At 39.2% G+C, this 13,027-nt stretch overlaps 1 protein-coding gene across 2 annotated transcripts in view; it reads left to right on the top strand.

Moving 5' to 3' along the window:
* CHD6 (chromodomain helicase DNA binding protein 6) overlaps positions 1-13,027 on the top strand; it is a 160,918-nt gene that overhangs the window by 45,493 nt on the left and 102,398 nt on the right. The window contains exons 2-4 of one of the 2 annotated variants that reach the window (XM_074347290.1): positions 2,084-2,140; positions 7,343-7,517; positions 12,491-13,011. In XM_074347290.1, coding sequence (XP_074203391.1) covers positions 12,524-13,011 — 488 coding nt within the window. In that variant the 5' untranslated portion in view covers positions 2,084-2,140; positions 7,343-7,517; positions 12,491-12,523. The remainder of the gene's footprint in view (positions 1-2,083; positions 2,141-7,342; positions 7,518-12,490; positions 13,012-13,027) is intronic. The other variant, XM_074347288.1, reaches the window with a different exon arrangement.

Below are 13,027 nucleotides of genomic sequence, written 5' to 3'. Positions count from 1 at the left end.
CTTTGTTTCCTACCGGCTTGTTTCCTTGGGATGCATGACTTGCAGACTAAAGGACTGCGGCAGCTTATAGATCTAGTGGCCCGTTGCCTGGGTGCTTCTGGGAAGCTTGAAACAAAGAAAAGTGCCATCAGCAAGGATCAGTTTGACCTACCCCCGCATTCCTGGCAGTGTTGGGCCCTGCCTATTTGCATGCTAGTTTGTGGTACTTAATTGGAAATTGTGGTGTTTGATGTCTTTACTGCACTGAACTTACTTTTTTCTATATTAAAATAATTTTATTGGCATTGTACTTTCTTGGTATTTTGTAAATGATTTATTTTACTTTTTTGGGTAGAATTTTGAGTACACATGTCTGGTTATTGATAATATCCCTTTTTATTAGCTGGAATTTATTTTCCAAACTTCTTTCTTCAATTCAGAATTTGTGACAGTTTGTGATGGTTGAGAATGTTGGTTTTCTGGGGTTTGATAATTTGAAGCTGAGAGATAAAGGCGGTAACCTTATGCTGATATAGTTCACTGGGAACTGACGTCACTATAATGAAGATTAGGGGGTAAAATTCTTTGAACTGCCCTGATGGGAGCCCGTACCTTGTCTTTTTCTCAGAAGTTTATGGTTTGCTTGAGGTGAATAATGGTTCCATCAAATGCCAATCCTCACAGTGATCCTCAGAGGCACCATTTACTGACTTGACTTTCCATTTTCCTGATTTGGCCACTTCTCTGCCCTCCTCTCCTTCCCCCTTGGTCCAGGCCCTGCCTTATCCCACTTTGCAGCTTCTTCCTTCCTTGGATGCTATGCTCTTTGCAAGCAGAAATATCCTGGTAGCATTTTATGGTCCTTTTAATAGAAGATGCTTATGACTCTTGGAGGGAAAAAAAAAACCCTAAATAGACAAACTTTAAACTGACAAACTGTAATTGTGTCCCCAGGGATGATTGGAATCACAAGTCCTTCATTTTTCTCAGTTGCATCAAACACACCATGATCCCACTTAGATCCATCTCACTTTAATCTTAGAGTTCTGCTTAATGCCTACACATCACTTTCATTTGGATATGAGAAATAATTATGAGCATAAGGATAATTGTGCCCTTCCGGGATGGTTTCCCGAGGGGTGGTGTTTTGTAGCTCTGTGGGATGTCCAGGAAATCAAAGTAAACAATAAAAATGAGGTGGTATCAACATTCAGGTTAGAGCTGGAAGCTGAGATTCTGTGATTCTTCCATTCTTTGTATATGAGGAAGGTGCGAGTAACGATTCAGGCAGCCCCAAATTTCAGGTTTCCTGGAACAGGGTTCTTATTGCTCCCTGGGATGCCGCAGTGCACTTCTAGACCTCTAAAGCCACTTGCTGGGCTCTTGTTGCTAAGGTGCTGAAAAGTCACTTACAAGAAAGAATTCAATGTAGTCATGGGCGTTTTGGTTGGGGTAGGGATGGGGCTTAAGTTGTGGTTACAATAAAATCATTTTAAAACTCATGAGAGATTGGATTGGGATTTATTTTGTCTAGTTGGAATGCATATGGTTTAAAACATTCAAGTAATGTAGGAGAGTGTATGATGAAATGCAAGACTGCCCTGTCCTGTCTCATACCAACTCCTCTCTCCTTTAAGAGAAGTCTTTTAGCTCTCTCTTTTTTTATTGTGTGTATTTCTATTTCTTGATTTATCAATTGTAGGCATTATTTATTGATTTTCTTCCAAAAGAAATGAGGGCTTCGCTTATTTCCATCCCTTCTCCGCTCCTCTCAACAGAGTCATGTCATTATTTTTGCCTCTTCTTTTTGTTTCCCTTGCAATTTAATATGCCAGCATCTTTTATAACTTGTTTTATCTACAAAGACAGTATCTTTCTGACTTCACCCTCTCTGGGGCAATAAATTAGGGTTTGGGATAGGACTAGATAGGGCTAGAGCTTAGGACTCTGGCAGTTGTTGGGCTTGAAGACTACTGATTATAAATGTCCTGTAGAGTAGTCCTCTAGTCCGTGTTTTCCTTACGTATCACAGCTAACCCTGAGATAAGCTAAAATGTTGTATTTTGGATTTTACCATAATCTTTGCCTTTTTTATATTTTACAGAAATAAAATAATTGCCTTCAATAGATGATAATGAAAATACAGAAGAAAGAGAAGCAGGTAAGTGATCACATATCTTTTACGTGAATACATCCAGCATACACTGGTGCTTTTTTTTTTTTTTTTTTGTCTTAAAATTTTTTTAATTGAAATGTAATTGATTTACAGTGTTGTGTTAGTTTTAGGTGTACAGCAAAGTGATTGAGTTATAAATATATACATCTTTCTCAGATTCTTTTCCATTATAGATTATTACAAGATATTGAATATAGTTCCCTGTGCTATGTATACAGTAGGTCCTTATTGTTTATTTTATATATAGTAGTCTACGCTGGTGCTTTTTTAACAAGGAGAGATGCTGGCAGTTTTGACTTACCTCTTAGCCTCTGGTGATTTCGCATTCTCCACGTGATAACTGAGAGCTCTGTTCTGAATGACTTAATACTTGGATTTTTACTATGCACAGGTCAGCTTCATATAGGAATAAATAATGAAGACTAAATCAGAATATTACTCAGAATTGTCTATATAGAAGAGAAATGTTTCCTCCCCAGAGCAGCTTTCCAGCTTTTTATAGAGAAGTGATCACTGCTTTATAGTTTTCATAGTTACCATTTTGGATGTTTGATTAAACTAGAAACATTCTCTTATAGAATTCTTAGTTATCATGATCTGTGAAAGTTTTCATCTACAGAAAATAGTGAACTAATTGGAAGGATGTGAACATCAACTAAATGGCACTTGGTTTCCTGAAGGGGAGGGGGAACTGATAAAAACATTTGGCCTGTGTGGCCCATCCTGCCAAAATCTGTAAGATTTATAAGTCAATATTAAAATAAATAATATTGTAAGTAAATAGAACTTTTAACTAAAATATTACATAGTAGTTATATATTACATGGTAGTTCTTTCAGCTCATGTTATTACCACCATCCAATATATCACTAGCTGAGTCAGGCACAAAATGATATTTTTAAAAAAAAAATAAGCTGCTAAATTTTAAATTCTATGAATGAAGTGACTTTGAGTCTGTTTATATGTAGAAAACATTGAAATAAAGATGAGGATTTTTTTTTTAATGGAGGTACTAGGAATTGAACCCAAAACTTCATGCATGCTAAGCATACCGCTCTATCACTGCGCTGTACCCCTCCCTACCCGAGTACTCTTTTTTTAACCTTAAAAAAATTTTTTTATTGAGATACAGTTAATTTACAATATTATATTAGTTGCAGGTGTATAACAGTGATTCAAAATTTTATAGATCATACTCCATTATAATTATTATAAATTATTGGCAGTATACCCTGTGATGTACAATATATCCTTGTAATAGATTTATTTTATACATAGTAGGTTGTTATCTCGGAAGCCCCTACCCTATATTGCCCCTCCTCGCTTCCCTTTCCCCCCAGTAACCACTAATTTGTTCTCTATATCGGTGAGTCTGTTTCTGTTTTGTTATATTCACAAGATGAGTACTTTCAAACAGTAAATAGAATTGCCTCATCTGCTGTCCTGACCAAAGGATTTGGGGAAGCTCTGATGACAAGGCCTTTGGGGCAACATTAAAGTGGCAATGAAAGATCTGGGATCTGTGGCATTTGACAAGTGTCCAAGTGACTATGGAAAATTGCCTTCCTCTGTCTAACTTTGATTCACTCTTGGGAAAACTAGCCCAAAGCTAGTATTCTGAGTATTATGAAAAAAAGCAGAAGTAACATCAGTGAGCTTCTTTTCACTTTTGACATGGTTTATAGTTTTCTTATTAACTCACTGGTTCCTCAGCCCATCCCTTTACTACTGATCTGGTTTTGGATAAATTTTGCAAGTTTGGGGAAATTACATAATACTCAATGACCAGGTATCAAAAGTTCTCACTTTGTGAGGAAAAAGGAAATATAGTGCCCAGTGCTATTAAAATGTGTTTTTAGGTTGTTGGTTGTAGGTCTTCTGGTAGCTGCCAAGTCTACATTTGATGTTCATTGATCCTCATCTTGGGATCCTTCTGGGTAAAATTGAAAAGTCGTTGAGATCACTCATTTAATCTTATTTGTTCTTCTAGATTGTTTGATTCTCCGTGTATTCTCTTATTCTGATCTGGGGAACAAATGGATTTATAAAGAAACAGAAGAAAAATTAACGAGTTAAAGGTTTTCTGGGGAAAGATTAGGGAGATACAGTGGCATTGGGGAACAGATTATGGAAATAAAGTAGAGGTGGTTAGAGGTTCTTGGTAATTTTTAGCTCTAAGTTTGGTGTATCCAGAACATGAGGCAGTATCTTGAAGTGGTCTAGACCAGTGGCTCTCAAAACCAGGAGTCACACCTGGGTTCACATCTAAACTCTAATAACTCACTAGCTGTGTGACTTTGGGTGAATTATTTAACCTCTCTGAGCTTCTACTCTAAAATGGAGTCATAATTGGAACCATAATACACTTTGTCTTAGAGTTGTTTTGAGACATAATCCATTTAAGAAACTAGTACGTTGCTTAATACTCAGCCCTTAATAAAATCCAGTATTATCATTGCTGACATCTATTTTATTTATTTTTTTCTAGTGGGAAGATAACCTAGGCCCCTTCTTGTAGAGATTAAGAAGTCAGATGACAACTTTGTAAATAAGTAGATAACCAAAATAATGCTTTCTGGAATATTAAACATGCTAGAATAAAGTAGTGATTAGATTAAAAAGTAATACATAATAATATTGATAAAAGTTAACATACATTAAATACTTACTGGGTGCCACCCCCTGTTTTAAACAGTGACCTGTATGATACATTTAATCCTTACCACTATCCTAAAAGAGGTATAATTATTATAAAGGGAAGCTGAGGCAAAGAGCTAGGTAGTAATGGGGAGAGGCGGGATATTTTAGACCACACGGTCAGAAAAGACTTCACTGGGAGGTGACATTTAAGCAGGAGCGGAAGTGTACATTTCCTGTGTATCTTTAAAATCTATGATTCCCTTTCTACTCCCCCCCCCCAATCCATCCTCTCCCGACCCCCCCCCCCCCCCGTTTGGTGAAAGCTACCATGTCATTCACTGTCCTTGTAGCTACCTTCTAACTAGACTGGCCTTCCTCGCAGCCAGAGTGCTGTGACACAAACTGAAAGGGACAGACACATGGGCTAGAAATCTATTTTATCTTTTCAAATATCAAAACAATTCTGAGTCCTCAGAGCAGCAGTGACTGTAAGGTTGAGATATATGAAAAGCACCATTCCCTACCCACAAATACAGTGTTCCCGACTCCAGGCCACAGTCTGGCTGGGCCTTTGTGTGTGGCAATGGTATTAGCCCGTGTTTGGTTAAGTTCTGAGCTCAGGGTTCTGGTAACCCAAGACTACAGTGAAATTACAGGTGGGCCAGGAAGGAGGAGGTAGGAAAATAGTCTTACTCTCTTTGTAAGTATTTGTTGATCTACTTGGCCTAGAAGATATCACAAAAAAACTCTAGAAGAGGTCTCTCCTAGCGTTGGTTGGATGGAACAGACATCATTCCGCTTTAGCCGATTAAAAAAATGAATCAATTTGAGCTTTTGGTTTGCCCAAAGCCATAGTTATTTGGAAATAAAACTTGTAGTTTCTAGAAGCAACACTTGTTAACAAATAGGCACTTATTAAGTATTACTGTCCTTCTCTCCTCTTAACTCTTTCCTGTCAGCATCTAAATTTAATAAACTACTTGCCCCAGTTTCTTTACTTTAGGTTTAGGTTGACTTTGCCTAAAGATTTAGAGAAGTCACATTTCTAAGACTTAAAAAATCACAGGAGAATAACCTACCACCACCCCACCCTCTGTTTTAAATGCTAAAATATGAAAATAGGGTGAGGACTAGGAATGGAAGATTCAAGGACTTTGGGAAGAGGCATTTTGCAGAAGTTACATTGCCAAGTCTGTTGATCACACTCTGTAGTCCTTAACTTCTCAGTAGCATTTGACACCCATGATCATTCTGTCTTAGAATGCTCTCATCCTTGGGCTTTTGTGATGCCACACTTTCTTTTCCCACCTGCATCACTGACCTGATGGCTCCTTCTCACCCTCTCTGTAGGTTCTTCCCCCCTCTGGGGACCTTAAGTATTAGTGTTCCTCAGGTTAGGTCCTGTTTCCTCTTCTCTGTCTATTTTTTTCTGGGCAGCCTAATTTATTCTTGTAGATACTTCCCTTGGAAAGTATATCCAAGAGCCTCTTGGACACCTGTACTTGCATCTACCTTAGATACTTAAGGTACCTACCTGACCTTAGGTAACCTGAAACTGAACTCCTCTTCTCCTGCTGCTTACCAGCTGTGACCAGGTGGATCAAAGTACCTGCTTTATCACCAAAAGCACAAGACTCCTGGGTGAAGAGGGATTGAATATGCTGAATGCAGGAGAAACCCAAAGAACACAGAAAGGACACACACACTGACATTGTTCCTGTGCCTCCTCAGATGGGTCTTGCTCACTCAGCACAAATCTGTTTGCCAAATGAATGAGTCCCAGTGCAGCTGCAGTGTAATAAGGGCAAGGGTATGTGGGGTTTTCTGTCTTCAGTATATTCCGCAGTCAGCTAACTGTAAGAAATACTCTTTCAGAAGAAAGAGAAGGTGAAAAAATAAGGCAATCCTAATTTTAATTGGAAAATAACTTTGCCACCTGAAACGTCCACAGACCAACTCATAGTAGCAATTACTTCTTACTTTGTATTTTCAGTATCATTATTTGAACTTTTAAAAAAAGATAGGTCTCAGACTGAGATGAGCTTTTTGACTCATTTTTATGTTTAGCTAATTTCTTGATCCTAAGCAAGTCTAAACATAGACTCCTTTCCTCTCCCTGCTGAAGGAGGTGAAAGGCTCTGAGGCAGACCAGCCGCAGGGGCTCTCTGGGCTACTCACCGCTGGGCTGAAGTTGGGGGAAGCACTGGGTGAAGGGTGTGCAGGGGCCCTCCCAGCCCGAGTGCGAAGTGTACTCTCTGCCCTGCACTCAGTCAGGTGTGATCATGGCCTCTCATATGCTGCCTTTGATTCCTGAATCCCGATAATTTGAAGGAGCATGAATTGTCTAAAAAATAATTTTTCCTGTTCGTTATTAAAGTCTTTAAAATTTTTTCTATTACATCTATGTGAAAGTTTTTTTATTACAAGTATCATGAAAGTAATATTCCCATTATTGAAAATTTAGATGTCTATTTAATAAAAAAAATTTGCGCAGCCTCAAATGATCATTAACCTTTTATTTTCTTCCATTCCTTTTTCTGCACACAGGTCTTTGTTCTCATTTTTGTTCACATGTATAGTTCTGTAGACTTTTCAAATTGAAAATATTCATTTCATGCAATAACCGTAAGAGTTACTGAGTTTTACTATAAACTACAGAGTTATTGGAGAATACCACAGAGTCACTGCCTCATGAAGCTTACCTTCTAATCATGGGAAACAGGTAAAAACAAATAATAACTTTGAGAAAGTTTTGAAAAAAAGAAGTGAAAGTTACCCACAGTTTTATCTCCTAGACATAATTATGGTTAATATCTGGTATGTCTCCTAAATTTATTCTAAAAAGCTAATGTTAATGTAACATTTTTTAAAAAAAACAAAAATGAGATTAGATCATAGGTTTTCTTTTTTTACTTTCCAACATGTTGTGGACACTTTATAATGACAACTAAAACTTTGTGTAATAATGGCTGTGTAGTATTATTCTATATGATGGATATACTATTAATTTAAGCATTTCCTAAAGATTGACAAATAGGATATTTATAGTTTTTTTCTCTATTAAACAGTTCTGTTTCAGATATTCTTCTACATAAACCTTTGGAGTATCTAAATGTCTCTTTCGTTTATGTTCTAAAAGAGAAATTGCTCACTTTAAAAGCATATCCACAATTAAAATTTTGGTATTATTACTACACTGCCCTGCAAAATGGCTCAATAGTTGACGCTCCTGCCAGCAACATACGAGAGGGTCCTTTTCAGTATTTTCATATATTGAATTTTTTAAAGTTGAGCTATAATTCACATACCTTAAAATCCATACTTTTAAACTCTGCAATTCAGTGGTTTTAGTATATTCACAAGTTTTTGTAAAGATCACCACTATCTGGTTCCAGACCATTTTCATCACCCCCAGAAGAACCTTATGCCCCTCAGCAGACACTCTGTTTTTTTCTTCCTCAGCCCCTGGCAACCACTACCCTACTTTTTGTCTGTGTGGATTTGCCAATTTTGGGCATTTTATATAAATGGAATTATTCAATATGTGGTCTTTTGTGCCTGGCTTCTTTCACCTAGCATAATTTTTTCAAGGTCTGTGCATTTTGTAGCATGGATGATTTTCTTAGAGTCTATTTTGACTTTGAAGTACCTGAGTGACTCTTAGGGGGATAATTCAGGTTTGTCCTTGGAGCTCTGTTTGGGAACCATTGACCTAGGCTGTAATCTTCCCATTAGTTCTTTTAAATTTTTTTTTTTAATGGAGGTACTGGGGATTGAACCCAGGACCTTGTGCATGCTAAGTGCACACACACTCTACCACTGACCTATACCTGGCCCAGTCTGTTGGTTCTTAAATCCTTTACAGCTGACCTGGAGCCTGTTTATCTAGATTCAAATCTTTGTGTCTTTTCCAGGAATATTGTAGATTGATAATTTTGAATCAGAGAATTGTGTTTTACTATTAACAGTACGGTTTATGAGTTAGCATTATTGCCTGTTTTATCAGTCAGCCTCCCTCAAATTCATCCTTCTGTTCCTAGATGCTCATCTCTATTTAAATGGTCAGTGTGATGTAAAATGTTGTCTTTAACTGTGGTCCATCATCTGCAGTCTGTTCCTTTTAGGGCCAATTTCAAAGTGGTAATTTAATGTCCTCCTTGGTAGAAGCTGAAACAAAGACATTATTTAGGCTCTTTACCTTTTCCCCCACTGACCTTGAGACACATGGAAGAAATATTTTTTGTCTTACATTTTTAATCCTCAGCAGATGCCTCTTCCAAGCTCTCAACAAAGGTACCTTAAAAATAAAAACGTTCCTAGTGGATTATTGACTTTCGAGATTATAACTTTATATTTTTTGTTACTAATGTCTGCCTTTTGGGGTACTTCCCCCCTTTTCAACACTGGCCAGTTGTGCTGCATTTCTTGGGTTTCCCTTCTCCCTCTGGGATATCCCTGCTCTGCCACTCCCTTGGAATATTAATTTGACAAATTGCTTTATCTCTGCACCGATTATCTTGTCTGTAAAATGAGGGGTAGACTAGACAACTCTCTAGGGTTCCTGAGAGTAGAGTTGCTGGGACATCTGGTAGGTTTGTATTTACTTTTATAAAGAACTACCTGACTTTTTCCCAAAGTGGTTGTATACGCCATCACATTAATGTTTCTAACCAAGTATAATCATGCTGGTCTTGTGGCCTAGCATTCGTCATCGGCTCCCTGGGATGTCATAAGATGCTCAGCAAGATGAGGGTTAGCTTTTTGGCCACAGGTGTCAGATCCAGGCTCCTCTGCTCCCTCATTGTATGGCCTTGGACACATCACGTAACATCAATAATCTTCCATTATTCCGTGTACAAAATAGGTGTCATCTTACTAAGCTTGCAGGATTGTTGGAAAGATATGACACGTATTCATTGACTGTTAGCTGCTGCTGCTGTTATTGCCTAAAGAATGAGTATCTAGTTACCAGCACCTGCCTGAGCTCCCTGTTCAGCTGGTGAAGAGCCTCAGAAGAGAGGCCTTGACATGAGATAAGAGTTGAGGAGAGGGTCCCTCATTGACCCACTGGGAGCTGCCTTGGTGGAATTAGCTCTTCAGTGTGTTATCTTTGAGCCTCTTTAATAAACAAACCTGTGTCTCTTGGCTTTTCAGTGTGTCCACCCTTGCATGCTAAGCAAAAACTTGTCCCCTGAGGGCCAAGTGTTCCTGGCACAAAATTAAGTGACATCCCAGGGATGGTAATGTGCTCACAGGATCTAGGCTTTAACTGGGTACCTGTTACTGTATTGTTGGGTTTTTTATTGCCTTGTATTTTCTTTTCTTGTCTTTTTATTGTGGTAGAAAATGTATACTATAAAATTTACCATCTTAACCATTTTCTTATATTTGATTAATTTAAATTTCTTGTAAGTTTATTTAGTACCTCCTTTTCCTAAGCCATCATAAGTACTGAATCAGCAATGAGGTATTCAAACTCAGTTGTCTTCCTTTTTTTTTTAAGTAGTGAATCCTGCCAGAATGACCAGTTCCCTCTGGATTTAGGCTTGTTTATAAGACGACTTTATTTATGATAAATATCCAAAAGAATCCTCCTTTTCTTTCATCTTTTTCTCCTGGGATTTTCAGTGTTATGTTTGGGAGTATCAGAGTAGGAAAGGGAACTGGAAAAAACAGAAAGGAAATATGCAGCTGAATTTTGCACTCTCTGTCACTCCCAGGGTGGGCCAAGGGTTCTGAGCAGAGATTGGAAACCAGAACGCCAGAGGGAAACCACACCACCTGGCAAGTGTCTGTGCCCTTTAGCACATACCAGGTCTCTTGTTAAGAGAGCAGGCTCACAAATAGAGCTGATCCCAAGCCATCATCCAAAGATGATTGGAACCATCTTCCTGGAAAGCCTGCTTGTCCCTCCCAGGCTCTCCTTAAATTATTTCTTTGTTCCCTGTAACTAGCAGCCACATTATTATCAGATTATTGGCAACCTTAGCTTGGTTATGAGATGACAAATGTACTTTGTAACACCAGACCTGAAAGGATGAGATGTAACTTCTGCTTCCAAAGGGATGTTTCCTTAAAGGTGGTCATGTTAGGAGGCTGCACTTTTATTTGATGGTACTCAAAACCAGCTTTGAAACATCCTTTTTAGGGTTGCCTTGAACACCTGTGACACTTCCTCTCCAAAGACATCTATCACAGTAAAGTGTCCTCCCTTATGATGGTTGGTTTTTGCAAGTAGCCAGAGGTTATTTGGTGCTGAGTCGGTGACAGCATTAGATGATCATACAGAAGAGCACCATTTTTAGTTAAAAATAAAAGGCATCATTTTTTTAGTGTTTTTTATTTTTATTTATTCATTTATTTATTTTTAACATTTTTTAATTGAGTTATAGTCTTTTACTATGTTGTGTCAAATTCCAGTGTAGAGCACAATTTTTCAGTTATACATGAACATACATACATTCATTGTCACATTCTCTTTCACTGTGAGCCACCACAAGATCCTGTATATATTTCCCTGTGCTACACAGTACAATCTTGTTTATCTGTTCTACATTTTGAAATCCCAGTCTGTCCCTTCCCACCCCTGTCCCCCTGGCAACCACAAGTTTGTATTCTATGTCTATGAGTCTGTTTCTGTTTGTTTTTTGTTTTTTTTTTGGTTTGTTTGTTTGTTTTAGATTCCGCGTATGAGCGATCTCACATGGTATTTTTCTTTCTCTTTCTGGCTTACTTCATTTAAAATGACATTCTCCAGGAACATCCATGTTGCTGCAAATGGTGTTATGTTGTCAGTTTTTATGGTTGAATAGTATTCCACTGTATAAATATACCACATCTTTATCCAGTCATCTGTTGGTGGACATTTAGGCTGTTTCCATGTCTTGGCTATTGTAAATAGTGCTGCTGTGAACACTGGGGTGCAGGTGTCATTTTGAAGTAGGGTTCCTTCTGGATATATGCCCAGGAGCGGGATTCCTGGCTCATATGGTAAGTCTGTTCCTAGTCTTTTGAGGAATCTCCATACTGTTTTCCACAGTGGCTGCACCAAACTGCATTTGCAGTGTAGAAGGGTTCCCTAAAAGGCATCGTTTTGAATGATCCAGATGTTCTTGTTGAAAATCAGAACAGCTGAATGTTGATGCAGCTTGGTGATATACAAGAGTGAAGACTTGGGGAAATAAAGCAGCACATTCAGCTTGACCCTGCATCCCTGTCACCCAGTGACATCACCTTTATTCATGAACACGTCTGAACAGTGACTTTGTGTATCAGCATGATAAATGCCATCCTGGATCAGAACAGTGTGCCTAGGATTTTGTGTCTCCTAGTGGAATCTAAAGGTAGGAGTTTGTAGGAGACTCTTGTTGCCAGTTCTAGACATGGAGCTTAAAAGATGTTTCAGATTTCTGCATGTAACATGGAAACCCTTCAGGTTTTTATATATGAACTTCTTAGATAATATGCTGATAGCAGCCTGGTCCACAAAGGCCTGGCTCCACAAGGGCAAAGGCAAACACAAATAATGTGTGTCCTGTTTGGCACTCTGTGCCCATGGCCTGGCACAGGAGGAACTGCCACACTGTAGGCGCTCAGGAGATGTGGGACAGATCCGTGCGTTCAGAGTTAATATCACTATGCATGTGAAGCATGCGGTGGAGGAGTAATATGCTTGTTTTTCTCTCTCTTTTACAGTTGTCACATTTAAAAGTTCTGAATCACTCCCCAATGTCTGATGCTTCTGTCAATTTTGACTACAAATCCCCCTCCCCATTTGACCACAGCACTAACCAGGAAGAGAAAATTGGAGATGTTGCCAGTCACTGTCTGCCCCAGAAGGACCTGTTCGCTGCTGAAGAGGACGCCGAGACCCCTTTGCCCAGGAAAACGACATCCCATAATGGGACGGAGGACAGTGGAGGAGGAGGCACTGGCGTGAAGAAGAAACGGAAGAAAAAGGATCCAGGAGAGCAGGAGGGGGCAGCAAAGGGAAGCAAGGACAGGGAGCCCAAGCCAAAGAGGAAGCGAGAACCTAGAGAGCCAAAGGAGCCCAGGAAGGCCAAGGAGCCCAAGAGGATCAAGGAGCCCAAGGAGCCCAAGCCGAAGGACGGGGCCAGGAAGGCGCGGAAGCCCCGGGAGGCCTCGGGCGCCAGGGAGGCCAAAGAGAAGCGGAGCAGCACTGACTCTGCAGCCAGGGCCAAGTCCAGGAAGGCCAGGTGCGTCCCTTTCTTC

This window comes from Camelus bactrianus, chromosome 19 (assembly GCF_048773025.1).
Source record: "Camelus bactrianus isolate YW-2024 breed Bactrian camel chromosome 19, ASM4877302v1, whole genome shotgun sequence".
Taxonomy (NCBI): Eukaryota; Metazoa; Chordata; class Mammalia; order Artiodactyla; family Camelidae; genus Camelus; species Camelus bactrianus.
Note: the sequence above shows the minus strand (reverse complement) of the source record. Positions and strands in the feature narration are given on the sequence as shown.